Source organism: Entelurus aequoreus, linkage group LG19 (assembly GCF_033978785.1).
Source record: "Entelurus aequoreus isolate RoL-2023_Sb linkage group LG19, RoL_Eaeq_v1.1, whole genome shotgun sequence".
Lineage (NCBI taxonomy): Eukaryota > Metazoa > Chordata > Actinopteri > Syngnathiformes > Syngnathidae > Entelurus > Entelurus aequoreus.
The window spans coordinates 50,380,481-50,403,168 of NC_084749.1; the positions used below are offsets into that span (position 1 = coordinate 50,380,481).

The 22,688-nt window shown below is 37.8% G+C and overlaps 1 protein-coding gene across 1 annotated transcript in view; it reads right to left on the reverse strand.

The window, feature by feature from the left end:
* LOC133634980 (tubulin polyglutamylase TTLL7-like) overlaps positions 1 to 22,688 on the reverse strand; it is a 120,647-nt gene that overhangs the window by 71,702 nt on the left and 26,257 nt on the right. The window contains exons 4-6 of the mRNA XM_062027640.1: positions 17,031 to 17,125; positions 15,921 to 16,068; positions 4,838 to 4,911 (exon numbers count right to left, since the gene is read on the reverse strand). Coding sequence (XP_061883624.1) covers positions 4,838 to 4,911; positions 15,921 to 16,068; positions 17,031 to 17,125 — 317 coding nt within the window. The remainder of the gene's footprint in view (positions 1 to 4,837; positions 4,912 to 15,920; positions 16,069 to 17,030; positions 17,126 to 22,688) is intronic.

Genomic DNA, 22,688 nt, shown 5'->3' on the forward strand with positions numbered 1-22,688 from the left:
GTGAAATAAGCACGATCAGTAAGAGAGAAATAAGCACGGTCAGTAAGAGAGAAATAAGCACGGTCAGTAAGAGAGAAATAAGCACAGTCAGTAAGAGTGAAATAAGCACAGTCAGTAAGAGAGAAATAAGCACGGTCAGTAAGAGAGAAATAAGCACGATCAGTAAGAGAGAAATAAGCACGGTCAGTAAGAGAGAAATAAGCACGGTCAGTAAGAGTGAAATAAGCACGGTCAGTAAGAGTGAAATAAGCACGGTCAGTAAGAGTGAAATAAGCACGGTCAGTAAGAGAGAAATAAGCACGATCAGTAAGAGAGAAATAAGCACGGTCAGTAAGAGAGAAATAAGCACGGTCAGTAAGAGAGAAATAAGCACAGTCAGCGTTGAATGCAAGATGTGGAAGCGGTCCAGGCTGCTCAGCACAACATGGCTAAGACCCTGTCTATATTAAGTCAGATAACGCCTTAAACAGATAATTATTTAGCCTAAATCCCGTCCATCCTTTAAGGTTCCCCTCCTTGGATATTTTTGTACACGTTTGTTTGTTTTCTATGCCCTTTTTGTCAAAGAGAAAACACCCAAAATATGCAATATTTCCACCCCAAAACTGTTGAAAGTGGAGTATTTGTTGTGAAGTACTTGGAGCACTAAATAGGTCAATCATTCATAACAACATTGCTTTTACTTCATTATGATTTTATGAGCAATGACGGTTTGAAAAAAACAAAAAAAAACAAAAAAAAAAATCACACTAAAGGTCCTGGGGACCCAAAAGGGTCTCAGTCTTTAAAGTCCTAAAAATAAGATATATATATATAAATATTATTTTTTTACTTTCAAAACTTAAATATCTATAGACAAACGACAGATTTATCTGTTGGCATGAAAATTAAACCTGAACAAATATTTTGTTTTTCTATGCCCTTTTTGTCAAAAACACTATTTTTTAAATAGAAAATACACCAAATATTCAAAAGGGTCCTGGGGACCCAAAAGGGTCTCAGTCTTTAAAGTGTTAAAAATAAAATGCATACATATTTTTTTTAATTTTTACTTTCAACACTTAAATATCTATAAATCAACGACAGATTTATCTGATGGCATGACAATTAAACCTGAACATTGTTTTTATTTTCTATTCCCTTTTTGTCAAAAACCCTAATTTTTTAATAGAAAATACACAAAATATGCAATATTTTCCCCCCAAAACTGTTGAAAGTGGAGTATTTGTTGTGAAGTACTTGGAGCACTAAATAGGTCAATCATTCATAACAACATTGCTTTTACTTTATTATAATTTTTTGGGCAATGACGGTTTGAAAAAACAAAAATCACACTAAAGGTCCTGGGGGCCCAAAAGGGTCTTCACTCATAAAGTGTTAAAAATAAGATACATACATTAATAATAATGTTTTTACTTTCAAAACTTAAATATCTATAGACAAACGACAGATGTATCTGTTGGCATGAAAATTAAACCTGAACAAATATTTTATTTTCTATGCCTTTTTGTCTAAAACACTATTTTTTAAATAGAAAATACACCAAATATGCAAAAGGGTCCTGGGGACCCAAAAGGGTCTCAGTCTTTAAAGTGTTAAAAATAAGATATATATACATAAATATTTTTTTTTTTACTTTCAAAACTTAAATATCTATAGACAAACGACAGATTTATCTGTTGGCATGAAAATTAAACCTGAACAAATATTTTGTTTTTTTATGCCCTTTTTGTCAAAAACACTATTTTTTAAATAGAAAAATACACCAAATATGCAAAAGGGTCCTGGGGACCCAAAAGGGTCTCAGTCTTTAAAGTGTTAAAAAATAAAATTCATACATAATTTTTTAAATTTTTACTTTCAACACTTAAATATCTATAAATCAACGACAGATTTTTCTGATGGCATGAAAATTAAACCTGAACATTGTTTTTATTTTCTATTCCTTTTTTGTCAAAAACCCAAATTTTTTAATAGAAAATACACAAAATATGCAATATTTTCCCCCAAAACTGTTGTGAAGTACTTGGAGCACTAAATAGATCAATCATTCATAACAACATTGCTTTTACTTCATGATGATTTTTGGGCAATGACGGAAAAAAAAATCACACTAAATGTCCTGGGGACCGAAAAGGGTCTTCACTCATAAAGTGTTAAAATAAGTCATATTAGTACTTTTACCTCCAACACTATTATACACACATATGTAATCATAATTATTATTATTATTAATAATGAATAATAATAATTATCGTGCATAAGCTAGTGCAGGGGTCGGCAACCCGCGGCTCTAGAGCCGCATGTGGCTCTTTAGCGCCGCCCTAGTGGCTCTCTGGAGCTTTTTTAAAAATGTATGAAAAATGGAAAAAGATGAGGAAAGAAAAAAAGTTTTTGTTTTAATATGGTTTCTGTAGGAGGACAAACATGACACAAACCTCCCTAATTGTTATAAAGCACACTGTTTATATTAAACATGCTTCAGCTTCACTGATTTGAGTATTTGGCGAGCGCAGTTTTGTCCTACTAATTTTGGCGGTCCTTGAACTCACCGTAGTTTGTTTACAAGTATAACTTTCTCCGACTTTCTAGGACGTGTTTTATGCCACTTCTTTTTCTGTCTCATTTTGTCCACCAAACTTTTAACGTTGTGCATGAGTGCACAAAGGTGAGTTTTGTTGATGTTATTGACTTGTGTGGAGTGCTAATCAGACATATTTGGTCACTGCATGACTGCAAGCTAATCGATGCTAACATGCTATTTAGGCTAGCTATATGTACATATTGCAGCATTATGCCTCATTTGTAGCTATATTTGAGCTCATTTAGTTTCCTTTAAGTCCTCTTAATTCAATTTATATCTCATGACACACTATCTGTATGTAATATGGCTTTTAATTTGTTGCGGCTCCAGACAGATTTTTTTTTTTTTTTTTGGTCCAATATGGCTCTTTCAACATTTTGGGTTGCCGACCCCTGAGCTAGTGTGTCCAAAATGTTCCCTAAATATTAACCTTCAGTTCCATATTCAACAGCGTTCATTATTGTTACTCCACATGGAGAGGAGCCAGATGAGGTGGTTCGGGCATCTGCTCAGGATGCCACCCGAACGCCTCCCTAAGGAGGTGTTTAGGGCACGTCCGACCGGTAGGAGGCCACGGGGAAGACCCAGGACACGTTGGGAAGACTATGTCTCCCGGCTGGCCTGGGAACGCCTCGGGATCCCCCGGGAGGAGCTGGACCAAGTGGCTGGGGAGAGGGAAGTCTGGGTTTCCCTGCTTAGGCTGCTGCCCCCGCGACCCGACCTCGAGATAAGCGGAAGAAGATGGATGGATGGATTATTGTTGTTTTTCAAATGAACTCATGTTAGTATTTTATTTTTTAATTCACTGACTAAAATGTGTTTACATTTTAAGTAGATTTTATTTTTTCTTAAGAGCTTCTAATATTTTAGATCAGGGGTGTCTAAACTTTTTCCACCAATATTAAAAAAGAAGTATGGGGGGGGGGGGCTTCTTGTTTATTTTTTACAAATGCTACAAACATATATTATATATATATTTAAATACAAAATGTTGTGTTAAAGGTGACATTGTTATTAATTATTAAATGGAACATTTCAGCTTTTTCTCATTACATAATTGCTTTGCTATTTTTCTTTTATTTTTCTGTTATTTTATTCCCATGTAAAAATAGAATAATAATAGTACTAATAATAGTATGATTGTGTAACTGCATCATCTAGTGCAGGGGTCGGCAACCCAAAATGTTGAAAGAGCCATATTGGACCAAAAAAAAACAAAACAAATCTGTCTGGAGCCGCAAAAAATTAAAAGCCATATTACATGTGTCATGAGATATAAATGTAATTAAGAAGACTTAAAGGAAACTAAATTAGCTCAAATATAGCTACAAATGAGGCATAATGATGCAATATGTACATATAGCTAGCCTAAATAGCATGTTAGCATCGATTAGCTTGCAGTCATGCAGTGACCAAATATGTCTGATTAGCACTTCACACAAGTCAATAACATCAACAAAACTCACCTTTGTGCACTCATGCACAACGTTAAAAGTGTGGTGGACAAAATGAGACAGAAAAAGAAGTGGCATAAAACACGTCCTAGAAAGTCGGAGAAAGTTATGCATGTAAACAGACTATGCGGTGAGTTCAAGGACCGCCAAAATAAGTAGGACAAAACGGCGCTCGCCAAATACTTGAATCAGTGAAGCATATTTAATATAAACAGTGTAATTTATAACAATTAGGGAGGTTTGTGTCATGTTTGTCCTCCTACAGAAACCATACTAAAACAAAAAAATTGATTTTTTTTTTCCCCCTCATCTTTTTCCATTCTTCATACATTTTTGAAAAATCTCCAGAGAGCCACTAGGGCGGCGCTAAAGAGCCGCATGCGGCTCTAGAGCCGCGGGTTGCCGACCCCCGATCTAGTGAGTCCAAAAGGTTGCCTGTATGAAAACATTAACGTTCAGTTACATATTTCAGAGTGGTTATTGTTATCATCATTTTTCAAATGATATCATTTTATTTTTTAATGAACTAACTAAACTTTGTTTGTATTTGACGTTATTTTATTTATATTTTGAGAGCTTCTAATATTTTAGACCCAGGGCCACTTCCTGAAAAGTGAAGTATTTTGATCATTTACATGATTTTTTTTTAAGTGCTAAAACCAGATATTCTATATATTTAGAGACGTGTCCATGTTCTCCCAACAGTTGTAAATGTTGCTCCTCCTCTGAGGCTAGCAGGCTTACGGGTGCTGCTGTGATGTCAAGTCCAGCTGGAGCTCCTGGGGGGAACTTTTCTTACCGGTAGTTTCCCAGATGTTGTTTTTCGTGCTCCTCTCTGCAGATCTGCTTGCGGACCTGAGCCAGTCGCTCTTTCTGGGAGGAAGAATAGAAAGCACACAATAAAATGAGCTGCAATGGAGCTTGGAGGGAAGGATCACATGAAAACACGACAAGGAATTCTTGGTATGAAGACACAATTATTGTCCTGCTTTTTATGAGCGAGGTCACAAAGAAATTGATGTTTTGTTTTCTTCTTTACGTTTTTTCAGGCTCCAAACAAGCAAGAGAAGTCCAAACATGAACACATTAAAAGTCCAAACATCCATCTTCATCTGCTTATCCGAGGTTGGGTCGCGGGGGCAGCAGCCTAAGCAGGGAAGCCCAGACTTCCTTCTCCCCAGCCACTTGGTCCAGCTCGTCCCGGGGGATCCCGAGGCGTTCCCAGGCCAGCCGGGAGACATAGTCTTCCCAACGTGTCCTGGGTCCTCCCCGTGGCCTCCTACCGGTCGGACGTGCCCTAAACACCTCCTTAGGGAGGTGTTCGGGTGGCATCCTGAGCAGATGCCCGAACCACCTCATCTGGCTCCTCTCCATGTGGAGGAGCAGCGGCTTTACGTTGAGCTCCCCCCGGATGGCAGAGCTTCTCACCCTATCTCTAAGGGAGAGACCCGCCACCCGGCGGAGGAAACTCATTTGGGCCGCTTGTACCCGTGATCTTGTCCTTTCGGTCATAACCCAAAGCTCATGACCATAGGTGAGGATGGGAACGTAGATCGACCGGTAAATTGAGAGCTTTGCCTTCCGGCTCAGCTCCTTCTTCACCACAACGGATCGATACAGCGTCCACATTACTGAAGACGCCGCACCGATCCGCCTGTCGATCTCACCATCCACTCTCCCCTCACTCGTGAACAAGACTCCGAGGTACTTGGACTCCTCCACTTGGGGCAGGGTCTCCTCCCCAACCCGGAGATGGCACTCCACCCTTTTCCGGGCGAGAACCATGGACTCAGACTTGGAGGTGCTGATTCTCATCCCAGTCGCTTCACACTCGGCTGCGAACCGATCCAGTGAGAGCTGAAGATCCTGGCCAGATGAAGCCATCAGGACCACATCATCTGCAAAAAGCAGAGACCTAATCCTGCAGCCACCAAACCAGATCCCCTCAACGCCTTGACCGCGCCTAGAAATTCTGTCCATAAAAGTTCAGAACAGAATGGGTGACAAAGGGCAGCCTTGGCGGAGTCCAACCCTCACTGGAAACGTGTCCGACTTACTGCCGGCAATGCGGACCAAGCTCTGACACTGATCATACAGGGAGCGGACCGCCACAATCAGACAGTCCCATACCCCATACTCTCTGAGCACTCCCCACAGGACTTCCCGAGGGACACGGTCCAATGCCTTCTCCAAGTCCACAAAACACATGTAGACTGGTTGGGCAAACTCCCATGCACCCTCAAAGACCCTGCCGATAGTATAGAGCTGGTCCACAGTTCCACCACCAGGACGAAAACCACACTGTTCCTCCTGAATCCGAGGTTGGACTATCCGGCGTAGCCTCCTCTCCAGCACACCCGAATAGACCTTACCGGGAAGGCTGAGGAGTGTGATCCCACGATAGTTAGAACACACCCTCCGGTTCCCCTTCTTAAAGAGAGGAACCACCACCCCGGTCTGCCAATCCAGAGGTACTGCCCCCGATGTCCACGCGATGCTGCAGAGTCTTGTCAACCAAGACAGCATCCAGAGCCTTAAGGAACTCCGGGCGGATCTCCTCCACCCCCGGGGCCTTGCCACCGAGGAGCTTTTTAACTACCTCAGCAACCTCAGCCCCAGAAATAGGAGAGCCCACCACAGATTCCCCAAGTCCAAACTTGAAGTCCCCACATTGTGCACCCAAACTAGCTTTGTGTCCTCAAATATGATCTCTCCTTTAAGGCAACACTTGCCTTGAGCTTCAAAAGTTCAAATTGGAGGTCTGAAAATAGAATAAATTGTGTGTTGATTGGAGAACATTTACCTCTATCAGCTTTATACAAGTCAACACTGCAGGACTGCTTGTATCGCACATGATATCACACACAAGTAAACACTCTGCAGGACTGCTTGTATCGCACATGATATCACACACAAGTCAACACTGCATTACTGCTTGTATCGCACATGATATCACACACAAGTCAACACTGCATTACTGCTTGTATCGCACATGATATCACACACAAGTAAACACTGCATTACTGCTTGTATCGCACATGATATCACACACAAGTAAACACTCTGCAGGACTGCTTGTATCGCACATGATATCACACACAAGTAAACACTCTGCAGGACTGCTTGTATCGCACATGATATCACACACAAGTAAACACACTGCAGGGCTGATTGTATCGCACATGATATCACACACAGGTAAACACGCTGCAGTACTGCTTGTATCGCACATGATATCACACAAGTAAACACTCTGCAGGACTTCTTGTATCGCACATGATATCGCACACAAGTAAACAATGCAGTACTGCTTGTATCGCACATGATATCACACACAAGTAAACACTCTGCAGGACTGCTTGTATCGCACATGATATCACACACAAGTCAACACTGCATTACTGCTTGTATCGCACATGATATCACACACAAGTCAACACTGCATTACTGCTTGTATCGCACATGATATCACACACAAGTAAACACTGCATTACTGCTTGTATCGCACATGATATCACACACAAGTAAACACTCTGCAGGACTGCTTGTATCGCACATGATATCACACACAAGTAAACACTCTGCAGGACTGCTTGTATCGCACATGATATCACACACAAGTAAACACACTGCAGGGCTGATTGTATCGCACATGATATCACACACAGGTAAACACGCTGCAGTACTGCTTGTATCGCACATCATATCACACAAGTAAACACTCTGCAGGACTTCTTGTATCGCACATGATATCGCACACAAGTAAACACGCTGCAGGACTGCTTGTATCGCACATGATATCACACACAAGTAAACACACTGCAGGGCTGATTGTATCGCACATGATATCACACACAAGTAAACAATGCAGTACTGCTTGTATCGCACATGATATCACACACAAGTAAACACTCTGCAGGACTGCTTGTATCGCACATGATATCACACACAAGTAAACACTGCGGTAATGCTTGTATCGCACATGATATCACACACAAGTAAACACTCTGCAGGACTGCTTGTATTGCACATGATATCACACACAAGTAAACACTCTGCAGGACTGCTTGTATCGCACATGATATCACACACAAGTAAACACACTGCAGGGCTGATTGTATCGCACATGATATCACACACAAGTAAACACTGCATTACTGCTTGTATCGCACATGATATCACACACAAGTAAACACTCTGCAGGACTGCTTGTATCGCACATGATATCACACACAAGTAAACACTGCAGTACTGCTTGTATCGCACATGATATCACACACAAGTAAACATTCTGCAGGACTGCTTGTATCGCACATGATATCACACACAGGTAAACACGCTGCAGTACTGCTTGTATCGCACATGGTATCACACAAGTAAACACTCTGCAGGACTGCTTGTATCGCACATGATATCACACACAAGTAAACACTCTGCAGGACTGCTTGTATCGCACATGATATCACACACAAGTAAACACTCTGCAGGACTGCTTGTATCGCACATGATATCACACACAAGTAAACACTGCGGTACTGCTTGTATCGCACATGCTATCACACACCAGTAAACACTCTGCAGGACTGCTTGTATCGCACATGATATCACACACAAGTAAACACTCTGCAGGACTGCTTGTATCGCACATGGTATCACACAAGTAAACACTCTGCAGGACTACTTGTATTGCACATGATATCACACACAAGTAAACACTCTGTAGGACTGCTTGTATCGCACATGATATCACACACAAGTAAACACACTGCAGGGCTGATTGTATCACACATGATATCACACACAAGTAAACAATGCAGTACTGCTTGTATCGCACATGATATCACACACAAGTAAACACTCTGCAGGACTGCTTGTATCGCACATGATATCACACACAAGTAAACACTCTGCAGGACTGCTTGTATCGCACATGATATCACACACAAGTAAACACACTGCAGGGCTGATTGTATCGCACATGATATCACACACAAGTAAACAATGCAGTACTGCTTGTATCGCACATGATATCACACACAAGTAAACACTCTGCAGGACTGCTTGTATCGCACATGATATCACACACAAGTAAACACTGCGGTACTGCTTGTATCGCACATGATATCACACACAAGTAAACACTGCAGGACTGCTTGTATCGCACATGATATCACACACAAGTAAACACTCTGCAGGACTGCTTGTATCGCACATGATATCACACAAGTAAACACTCTGGACTGCTAGTATCGCACATGATATCACACAAGTAACCAGTCTGCAGGACTGCTTGTATCGCACATGATATCACACAAGTAAACACTCTGGACTGCTAGTATCGCACATGATATTACACAAGTAAACAGTCTGCAGGACTGCTAGTATTGGAGCGCTCACAACGGAGATTTTACATGCAAGCTGATATCATTGGTTTGTTTTTGAATATCGGACAAATGTGTGATATCAATACTGGGGTCAGCCCTACTTCCTGGTTGAAGGACGAGGACAAGAGCTAAAATGGTCCTGTATCAGCATCTTTAACCATATTTCCCCTCCCGTGCATCACACTGATACCACATGTTGATCTTTGATCTTCTCTCTTGTGGGCATCCTGCTGACCACTATAGTTGTTTTAGGAGCCAACATGAGTAGATCAAAGTGTTGTCCCCATGCCGGTACCAAAATGCATTTCGATACTTTTCGATACTTTTCTAAATAAAGGGGACCACAAAAAAATGCCATTATTGTTTTTATTTGAACAACAAATGTTAGTGTACATGAAACATATGTTTATTATTGTCACTTAGTCCTTAATAACATACTAGACAACTTGTCTTTTAGTAGTAAGTAAACAAACAAAGACTCCTAATTAGTCTGCACTTCTGTTAAAAAGTAATAATCACTTATTCTTCTCTTCTTCGATACTTGACATTCGTTTTGGATGATACCACACATTTAGGTATGGATGTGATACCAAGTAGTTACAGGATCATACATTGGTCATATTCAAAGTCCTCATGTGTCCAGGGACATATTTACTGACTTTATAAACATAATATACATTTAAAAAACACAAAAAAAGATTTTGTGATGTGAAAAAATATCGATGTAATAGTATTAGTATCGACTAGATACATGCCTGTACTTGGTATCATTACAGTGGATGACAGGTGTAGATCCACCCATGGCATTTGTTTACATTGTGACGGTGGTGAGCTATTGTATCCTCCTACGGTGTGTAGTGAAGCATGTTTAGCTATTCCTCGCCCTCCAGTGATTATGCTACTTGGAAGAAACTGACTTTATTTGTCGCCATGGAGACCAGGATTAGTGATTTAGAAGTAGCTAAAACACTGTGGATGGATGTTAGCCGCTAGCAAGCTAGCCATGTGTTAAAGCAGCTCTTCTTGAGGGTGTTTCAGTGTTATAACTTCAACTTTATCTTGACTTTTTACACCAAAATTCTCCCTTTTCTGTCTACACACTGTGTCTGCTTGTAAGTACTCTGTGTGTGTGCGCTGCCCAACATGCTCCTCTGCTTGCACAACCAGCAATGTCATGACGTGACGACAACAGGGGGGGGCGATACTTTTTAGAGGCGGTATAGTACCGAATATGATTCATTAGTATCGCGGTACTGTACCGTACAAGCCTAGTAGACCGTCATGGCGGTCTCACCACTAAGCAAAGTTCTCCTGCCAGACGGTGAGCACTCTAGGGAGGTGACATCAGTGTACTTAAGTGAGGTGACATCAGTGTACTTAAGTGAGGTGACATCAGACGCACTTCAAACCTCCCAAAAAGCGACACTCTGATTGCCGCCTCATTGAAATGCAAATGTTGGCGTGTGCGAGGCGTGAAGTAGTGACAGTAGAGACCACTCTCTCACTTTAATGACCTAATAATACTACTTGTCTTGCACACACATACTAATATACATACATACATACATATATATGTGAGTTGTACTAATATACATACATACATATATATGTGAGTTGTACTAATGTACATACATACATATATGTGAGTTGTACTAATATACATACATATATATGTGAGTTGTACTAATATACATACATACATATATATGTGAGTTGTACTAATATACATACATACATATATGTGAGTTGTACTAATATGTGAGTTGTACTAATATACATACATACATACATATATATGTGAGTTGTACTAATATACATACATACATATATGTGAGTTGTACTAATATACATACATACATATATGTGAGTTGTACTAATATACATACATACATATATATGTGAGTTGTACTAATATACATACATATATGTGAGTTGTACTAATATACATACATACATATATGTGAGTTGTACTAATATACATACATACATATATATGTGAGTTGTACTAATATACATACATACATACATATATGTGAGTTGTACTAATATACATACATATATATGTGAGTTGTACTAATATACATACATACATACATATGTGAGTTGTACTAATATACATACATACATATATGTGAGTTGTACTAATATACATACATACATATATATGTGAGTTGTACTAATATACATACATATATGTGAGTTGTACTAATATACATACATATATATGTGAGTTGTACTAATATACATACATACATATATATGTGAGTTGTACTAATATACATACATACATATATGTGAGTTGTACTAATATACATACATACATATATGTGAGTTGTACTAATATACATACATACATATATATGTGAGTTGTACTTATATACATACATACATATATGTGAGTTGTACTAATATACATACATACATATATGTGAGTTGTACTAATATACATACATACATACATACATACATATATGTGAGTTGTACTAATATACATACATACATATATGTGAGTTGTACTAATATACATACATACATATATATGTGAGTTGTACTAATATACATACATACATACATATATGTGAGTTGTACTAATATACATACATATATGTGAGTTGTACTAATATACATACATACATATATGTGAGTTGTACTAATATACATACATATATATGTGAGTTGTACTAATATACACACATACATACATATATGTGAGTTGTACTAATATACATACATACATATATATGTAAGTTGTACTAATATACATACATATATATGTGAGTTGTACTAATATACATACATACATATATGTGAGTTGTACTAATATACATACATACATATATGTGAGTTGTACTAATATACATACATATATATGTGAGTTGTACTAATATACATACATACATACATATATGTGAGTTGTACTAATATACATACATACATATATATGTAAGTTGTACTAATATACATACATACATATATATGTGAGTTGTACTAATATACATACATACATATATGTGAGTTGTACTAATATACATACATACATACATATATGTGAGTTGTACTAATATACATACATACATATATATGTAAGTTGTACTAATATACATACATACATACATATATATGTGAGTTGTACTAATATACATACATACATATATATGTGAGTTGTACTAATATACATACATACATATATATGTGAGTTGTACTAATATACATACATACATACATACATATATATGTGAGTTGTACTAATATACATACATACATATATATGTGAGTTGTACTAATATACATACATACATATATATGTGAGTTGTACTAATATACATACATATATATGTGAGTTGTACTAATATACATACATATATATGTGAGTTGTACTAATATACATACATACATATATATGTGAGTTGTACTAATATACATACATATATATGTGAGTTGTACTAATATACATACATACATATATGTGAGTTGTACTAATATACATACATACATATATGTGAGTTGTACTAATATACATACATATATATGTGAGTTGTACTAATATACATACATACATATATGTGAGTTGTACTAATATACATACATACATATATATGTGAGTTGTACTAATATACATACATACATATATATGTGAGTTGTACTAATATACATACATATATATGTGAGTTGTACTAATATACATACATACATATATATGTGAGTTGTACTAATATACATACATACATATATATGTGAGTTGTACTAATATACATACATACATATATGTGAGTTGTACTAATATACATACATACATATATATGTGAGTTGTACTAATGTAATTGTGAGCCACATGGAGATGTAAAAGATGTAGAAGATGTAAAAGATGTCTAAGATGTAGAAGATGTAGAAGATGTAAAAGATGTAGAAGATGTAGAAGATGTCAAAGAGGAACTGTTCCAACACCCACACTCTCCACTCAGCCTGGACAAATAAACTACTATTTTACAAGTTCAAAACAATTCCAGGAATTCCAGAATTCCAGGTTTTCCATTGCCATATTTTCACATCTTCCTGGAAAGTTTTCAGAGTGCACATTTTTTAACCGTTTTTGCCCATTCCACCTTCAAAACATTCCTCATAGTTGGGATAACAAATGTTAATCATTTTTATTTTCGTACGAATTCACGATTTTCCCAAAATTCCAGGAATTCCGAATGACCAATTCTCAATTCAAACTGTACTTTGTCAACATTTTTCAACCGATTGGAAAACTTCCAACACAAACCCATTCATATCATCTAGGACAGTTGTGCTAGTATCAATATGTGCAAAAATTCCAGATTTTCACAAAATTCCCAAATTTCCAGGAAATTCCCATTCGAATGATTCAGACCTTTCAACCATCCACACACACACTACTCTTCCGAGATCTCGAAGGCAAAACATTTTCCCTTTCCCAAAATTCCCAGTTGTTCCAAAATTTCCAGGAATTTCCCCACATAGAAAATGAATGGTCCATTTTTCTAACTTGCACAATTCCCACATTTCTCAACCGATTGGAACTGTTCCAACACCCACTCTCTTCAACCTACTATTTCCCAAGTTCAAAAAAATTCCAGGACTTCCCAGAATTCCCGGTTTTCCATTGCCATATTTTCACCTCTTCCTGGAAAGTTTTCAGAGTGCACATTTTTTAACCGTTTTTGACCATTCCACCTTCAAAACATTCCTCATAGTTGGGATAACAAATGTTAATCATTTAAATTTTTGTACGAATTCACGATTTTCCCAAAATTCCAGGAATTCCGAAATACCAATTCTCAATTCAAACTGTACTTCGTCAACATTTTTCAACCGATTGGAAAAATTCCAACACAAACCCATTCATATCATCTAGGACAGTTGTACTAGTATCAATATGTGCAAAAATTCCAGATTTTCACGAAATTCCCAAATTTCCAGGATTTTCCCATTCGAATGATTCGGACCTTTCAACCATCCACACACACACTACTCTTCCGAGATCTCGAAGGCAAAACATTTTCCCTTTCCCAAAATTCCTGGTTGTTCCAAAATTTCCAGGAATTTCCCCCCATAGAAAATTAATGGGCCATTTTTCTAACTTGCACAATTCCCACATTTCTCAACCGATTGGAAGTGTTCCAACACCCACTCTCTTCAACCTACTATTTCCCAAGTTCAAAAAAATTCCAGGACTTCCCAGAATTCCCGGTTTTCCATTGCCATATTTTCACCTCTTCCTGGAAAGTTTTCAGAGTGCACATTTTTTAACCGTTTTTGACCATTCCACCTTCAAAACATTCATCATAGTTGGGATAACAAATGTTAATCATTTAAATTTTTGTACGAATTCACGATTTTCCCAAAATTCCAGGAATTCCGAAATACCAATTCTCAATTCAAACTGTACTTCGTCAACATTTTTCAACCGATTGGAAAAATTCCAACACAAACCCATTCATATCATCTAGGACAGTTGTACTAGTATCAATATGTGCAAAAATTCCAGATTTTCACGAAATTCCCAAATTTCCAGGATTTTCCCATTCGAATGATTCGGACCTTTCAACCATCCACACACACACTACTCTTCCGAGATCTCGAAGGCAAAACATTTTCCCTTTCCCAAAATTCCTGGTTGTTCCAAAATTTCCAGGAATTTCCCCCCATAGAAAATTAATGGGCCATTTTTCTAACTTGCACAATTCCCACATTTCTCAACCGATTGGAAGTGTTCCAACACCCACTCTCTTCAACCTACTATTTCCCAAGTTCAAAAAAATTCCAGGACTTCCCAGAATTCCCGGTTTTCCATTGCCATATTTTCACCTCTTCCTGGAAAGTTTTCAGAGTGCACATTTTTTAACCGTTTTTGACCATTCCACCTTCAAAACATTCCTCATAGTTGGGATAACAAATGTTAATCATTTAAATTTTTGTACGAATTCACGATTTTCCCAAAATTCCAGGAATTCCGAAATACCAATTCTCAATTCAAACTGTACTTCGTCAACATTTTTCAACCGATTGGAAAAATTCCAACACAAACCCATTCATATCATCTAGGACAGTTGTGCTAGTATCAATATGTGCAAAAATTCCAGATTTTCACGAAATTCCCAAATTTCCAGGATTTTCCCATTCGAATGATTCGGACCTTTCAACCATCCACACACACACTACTCTTCCGAGATCTCGAAGGCAAAACATTTTCCCTTTCCCAAAATTCCTGGTTGTTCCAAAATTTCCAGGAATTTCCCCCCATAGAAAATTAATGGGCCATTTTTCTAACTTGCACAATTCCCACATTTCTCAACCGATTGGAAGTGTTCCAACACCCACACTCTCCACTCAGCCTGGACAATCAAGCACTTCACTTCACATTTCACTCACGCGTCTCGGCAGTTTGCAAATTCTAGTTATTTGTGCATTTTCCAATCTTTGTATCTTTTTATCCGCACAAGCTTGAAAGGGTTTCATTTGTGGACAACTTACGAGCTCTTCCCGCCTTCGCTCCAAGGTGTGCCGCTGTCTCTCCCAGTCCGAGGACGCAGCCGAGAGCTTCTTCACAGATCCGTGGCCGTAGAGACGCCTCTGGGCCTCGGCTTTCTGCTGGGCCAGGTTGCGTTTTTTATCGCTGGCTCTACGAGCACGACAACAAATGTGAGTCAAAACAACACAACACAACACAACACATGCACTTTTCTTTTGGAGTGTTTCACAATCATTCACAATCTTTAAGACAACAACACAATATTTTTCTTTTTTTTTCTCATTCGTAAAATATGGCAAGTAAGAGGCGGCTAACAACGCAGCTAATGAGAGTACAATAAACATTAAAAAATTATCCCAGTGAGAGCAGACATTGTACAGTAAGTGATTGATTTATTATGTTTCTTGTCTCTCATGAAGTCTGCGATGATTAGTAGTGTTGTTGTTGTTGAAGGAATAGTTCACCATCAATCATTGATGGTGAACATGTGACTCAGGGGCAGTGTCAACAATCATTGATGGTGAACATGTGACTCAGGAGCAGTGTCAACAATCATTGATGGTGAACATGTGACTCAGGAGCAGTGTCGACAATCATTGATGGTGAACATGTGACTCAGGAGCAGTGTCGACAATCATTGATGGTCAACATGTGACTCAGGGGCAGTGTCGACAATCATTGATGCTGAACATGTGACTCAGGAGCAGTGTCGACAATCATTGATGCTGAACATGTGACTCAACTTGACTGGCCTGCACAGAGTCCTGACCTGAACCGGATAGAACACCTTTGGGATGAATTAGAACGGAGACTGAGAGCCAGGCCTTCTCCACCAACATCAGTGCGTGACCTCACCAATTTTGGAAGAATGGTGGAAAATTGCTATAAACACCACCTTGTGGACAGCCTTCCCAGAAGAGTTGAAGCAAAAGGTGGAGCCACATCATATTGGCAATATACTTTACATGAAGTTTTTTATCCCAATGCGGCCCCCAAGTCAACAAGTTTGGACTCAGACAAACGTAGTGGACTTTAGGGGTGTGCTGTGAAACCCCTCAAATAAAGCCTGAGGTTGTCTTATTGAAACAGTTGAAAAGAAAGGAGAAGATTACCTGATGTTGAGCAGTTTCAGAGCGCCCAGCAGAACTCCTCTCTTCACGTCCAAATCAATCTTCTGATCCGTCCCAAAGCTCGGCGCTCGATTGATCTGTCAATGGAGAGGAGGAGAGAAGTTTGAAAAAGAGGATTATTTCTCCACTCTTGGTCAGTGTTGCCTCTCAGCCGGGTCACAATCACCACTTTTGCTGTTTTCTACACGGACAAGGCCAGAAAATACAATCTATGAAAAACAGGAAAAGTCATGTTTTTTTAAACTGAGCTCCTCTCAGCAAAAAGCGGAGTAGGATTTATCTTTCCTATGATTATGAACTACAACGATATCAACATATATCGCGATAGACACGTCATTGATATCAATAGAAAAGTGTGTTTGATTTGATTGTTTGTTGTTGTAAAAAAGCGGGAGTATAGAAGCGAGGTCGGTTGCATGAACAAAGACACTCGCTCTCTGGTAACCTAGCAACGCAGGAAGTGCTCAGTGAGAGTGACACGTTAACAGCCAATCAGGTGACAGTATCCACTATCACGTTTGCATGGAGTGAGAAGAGAAAGTCACGATGAAGAAATTGTGGATCAAAGAGGTCCGTTTGTGTATGTTTTCAAAGGGAGCGTAGTCAGACCGATGTGGTGTGTGCATGATGCAAGGCAAGACCGCTAACACCACACCACCTTAGCTCACCCTTTAGAGCACTGCTGTAACTTCCTGCCACTGAACCTGCAGGAAATGGTTCTTCTCAGGTTGCTCTCTGTTGACATTTCCACACTATTTTCTAACACTTTATGAAGCATTTCTTACATATTCCTTATTTTTAAGAGATTATAGTTAAGTGTTGAATGTGATTTGACTATTTTGGTGACATTGTTGGAGTGTTTTCATGTTTGTGTTGACATTTCCTTTCAGGCCTTGATAGCTGAGGGAATCACAGGAAGTTACATTTACAATCAAATGTATTTTTCTTCTGCTCCTTATTTTCCATAGGTCAAAAACAGTTTCAATAATTATCGGTATCGATCGATATAATAATAGTATTTAAATAATTACTGCATAACAACAATTCCTTTCCATAATTAAATAAGAATAACAGGGCAAACTATGGAGCTGTTTGGCCACAATACCCAGCAATATGTTTGGAGGAGAAAAGGTGAGGCCTTTAATCCCAGGAACACCATGCCTACCGTCAAGCATGGTGGTGGTAGTATTATGCTCTGGGCCTGTTTTGCTGCCAATGGAACTGCTGCTTTAAATGGGACAATGAAAAAGGAGGATTAGCTCCAAACTCAAGTCTTAACATTTTCTAAAAAAAATCACACTTTTCCCAAAATGTCCACATTTTCATGGGACATCAATGGGACATTTTTCAAAGTTTCACAATTTTTCATCCGATTCAACGCCAAAATATTCAACATTTTCAAAATGGTGTGCTCTCCTTCAACAATTAAAAAAAAAATTCCCGGATTTCCAAGAATTCCCAGTTTTCAGGGACATTTTTCCCCCATTCAAAATGAATGGGACATTTTTCCAAGTTGCACAATTTCCACATTTTTCAACCCAATCCAACCATTCCACCTTCAACACATGAATGTCCACCATCCTGGACATTCAAACTATCATTCTTCCAAGTTCAAAAAAATTCCAGAATTTTCCAGAATTCCAGGTTTTGCAAAGCCCTATTTCCACCCTTTTTGTCTGGCGACTACTTTTCAACCGTCAAATAATTCCTCTTAATCAGGACAAAAAAACAAAGTTGTTTAATGAACTGGAAAAATTCCCACAATGGAACTGCTGCTTTAAATGGGACAATGAAAAAGGAGGATTAGCTCCAAACTCAAGTCTTAACATTTTCTAAAAAAAATCCCACTTTTCCCAAAATGTCCACATTTTCATGGGACATTTTTCAAAGTTTCGCAATTTTTCATCCGATTCAAACCGTTCCAACGCCAAAACATTCAACATTTTCAAAATGGTGTGCTCTCCTTCAACAACTAAAAAAAAAATTCCCGGATTTCCAAAAATTCCCAGTTTTCAGGGACATTTTTCCCCCATTCTAAATGAATGGGACATTTTTCCAAGTTGCACAATTGCCACATTTTTCACCCCAATCCAACCATTCCACCTTCAACACATGAATGTCCACTCATCCTGGACATTCAAACTATCATTTTTCCAAGTTCAAAAAAATTCCAGAATTTTCCAGAATTCCAGGTTTTGCAAAGCCCTATTTCCACCCTTTTTTTCTGGCGACTACTTTTCAACCGTCAAATAATTCCTCTTAATCAGGACAAAAAAACAAAGTTGTTTGTTGAACTGGAAAAATTCCCACAATGGAACTGCTGCTTTAAATGGGACAATGAAAAAGGAGGATTAGCTCCAAACTCAAGTCTTAACATTTTCTAAAAAAAAAAATCACACTTTTCCCAAAATGTCCACATTTTCATGGGACATCAATGGGACATTTTTCAAAGTTTCACAATTTTTCATCCGATTCAACGCCAAAATATTCAACATTTTCAAAATGGTGTGCTCTCCTTCAACAATTAAAAAAAAAATTCCCGGATTTCCAAGAATTCCCAGTTTTCAGGGACATTTTTCCCCCCATTCAAAATGAATGGGACATTTTTCCAAGTTGCACAATTTCCACATTTTTCACCCCAATCCAACCATTCCACCTTCAACACATTCCACCATCCTGGACATTCAAACTATCATTTTTCCAAGTTCAAAAAAATCCCAGAATTTTCCAGAATTCCAGGTTTTGCAAAGCCCTATTTCCACCCTTTTTTCTGGCGACTACTTTTCAACCGTCAAATAATTCCTCTTAATCAGGACAAAAAAACAAAGTTGTTTAATGAACTGGAAAAATTCCCACAATGGAACTGCTGCTTTAAATGGGACAATGAAAAAGGAGGATTAGCTCCAAATTGTTCAGGACAAGCTAAAATCATCAGCCCGGAGGTTGGGCGCAGTTGGGTGTTCCAACAGGACAATGACCCCAAACACACCTCAAAAGTGGTAAAGGAATGGCTAAATCAGGCTAGAATGAAGGTTTTAGAATGGCCTTCCCAAAGTGTGGACAATGCTGAAGAAACAAGTCCATGTCAGAAAAGCAACACATTTAGCTGAACTGCAGCAATTTAGTGGTCAAGTGGTCAAGCAGAAGCTTGTGGATGGCTACCAAAAGTGCCTTATTGCAGGTCAACTTGCCAAGGAAGCAAATATTAACATTGCTGTATGTATACTTTTCACCCTCACATTTACAGTAGACACATAGTAAATTCATCAAAGAAGCAAACTTCATGAATGTTTTTTGTGAGCAACAAGTATGTGCTCCAATCACTACATCAAAAACAAATAAGAGTTGTAGAAATGATTGTAAAGTCAACACAGCCATGACATCATGTTCTTTACAAGTGTATGTACACTTGTGACCACCACTGTGTATGGATTTTCTTGCGAGCATCCCCCCCCCCCCCCCCCCCCCCACACACACACACACACACGCAGACACACACACACACACGTTGGTGATTTACATGCAACATACATCTTGTGCCTGACGGAGTCTCACAGGCAGCTGATGATAAATGAGTAAATGCTGAGGTGCATATGAGCGATGTGCGCCCCTAATTTGATACTTCTTCTATCAAACAGTCATCTTGGAGGAAAATGGATGCGGATGGATGCAGACGCTCCCATACATCATTCGAATTACTCCCTAATAAAGCTCTCGGCAGGTGACTACTGCCACCTGGAGTCGGCCGGGAAAAAGGCGGCTAATCTCTGGCCCCTGCAGTTCAGTGAAAGGAGGCGAGAAGACTAACCTTCGACCTCAGCGTCTTCTCACTTTACAGGAGGACAATAAGTGTGTGTGTGTGTGTGTGTGTGTGTGTGTGTGTGTGTGTGTGTGTGTGTGTGTGTGTGTGTGTTTAAGAAATTGAAATGCACCGTCTTTGGCCAAAATGTTTTTTTTTTTAAATAAATAAAATATTTACTGTATATAAAAACATACTGTAATAACTTGAAGTAAGTAATTAAGATTAAAAAAACAATTACCAACAAAAAATACAAAAGTACAACAAATAACTAAAAGCAGTCTTTTTCTCACTGTGTCCACTTTATTCTTATAATTGGGAAAAATGTCTCATATTATTTCTGTTTATGTAATATTGCAATATTTTCTCCGAAATGTATTACGTTTTCATGTAAAATTGTTACTTTTTATGTAAAAGTATTACTTTTTAATGCAAAACGGTGACATTTGTCATATAAAATTCTGACTTTTATCACAATATTGCCCATTTTTTTGTTGTTCTTGGAAAACAGTGACATTTTTGGAGTAAAATTCAAATTATTGTTATTATAATATTGCCAAAATTTTTAAGTTTTCTTCAAAAATTGTGACTTTTGTTGAGTAAAATTACGCCCTCTTTTCACAAAATTGCCTAAATTTTAAGCTTTTCTTGTCAAATTGCGACTGTTATTGCGTAAAATTCCAACTTTTATCATAATATTGCACAAATGTTCACTTTTTCTTGTGAAATGTTGACTTGCGTTGAGTAAAATGACGACTTTTATCATAATACTGCCAACATTCTAAGTTTTCCTTGTGAAATTGTGACCTTTTTCTTGTGAAATTCCAACTCTTTTTTCACAACAAGCTTTTTTATATTTGCATAGTATGTATATATTATTAATGTTGACAATACAAATCTTTATATGTCTAGAAAGGCTGGTGACGAAGGTAACACAAGAATGTGTGTGTGTGTGTGTGTGTGTGTGTGTGTGTGTGTGTGTGTGTGTGTGTGTGTGTGTGTGTGTTTAAGAAATTGAAATGCACCCTCTTTGGCCAAAATGTTTTTTTTTTTTTAAATAAATAAAATATTTACTGTATATAAAAACATACTGTAATAACTTGAAGTAAGTAATTAAGATTAAAAAAACAATTACCAACAAAAAATACAAAAGTACAACAAATAACTAAAAGCAGTCTTTTTCTCACTGTGTCCACTTTATTCTTATAATTGGGAAAAATGTCTCATATTATTTCTGTTTATGTAATATTGCAATATTTTCTCCGAAATGTATTACGTTTTCATGTAAAATTGTTACTTTTTTATGTAAAAGTATTACTTTTTAATGCAAAACGGTGACATTTGTCATATAAAATTCTGACTTTTATCACAATATTGCCCTTTTTTTTTTGTTCTTGGAAAACAGTGACATTTCTTGAGTAAAATTCAAATTATTGTTATTATAATATTGCCCAAATTTTTAAGTTTTCTTAAAAAATTGTGACTTTTGTTGAGTAAAATGACGCCTCTTTTCACAAAATTGCCTAAATTGTAAGCTTTTCTTGTAAAATTGCGACTGTTATTGCGTAAAATTCCAACTTTTATCATAATATTGCACAAATGTTCACTTTTTCTTGTAAAATGTTGACTTGCGTTGAGTAAAATGACGACTTTTATCATAATACTGCCAACATTCTAAGTTTTCTTGTGAAATTGTGACCTTTTTCTTGTGAAATTCCAACTCTTTTTTCACAACAAGCTTTTTTATATTTGCATAGTATGTATATATTATTAATGTTGACAATACAAATCTTTATATGTCTAGAAAGGCTGGTGACGAAGGTAACACATACAAGAATGTG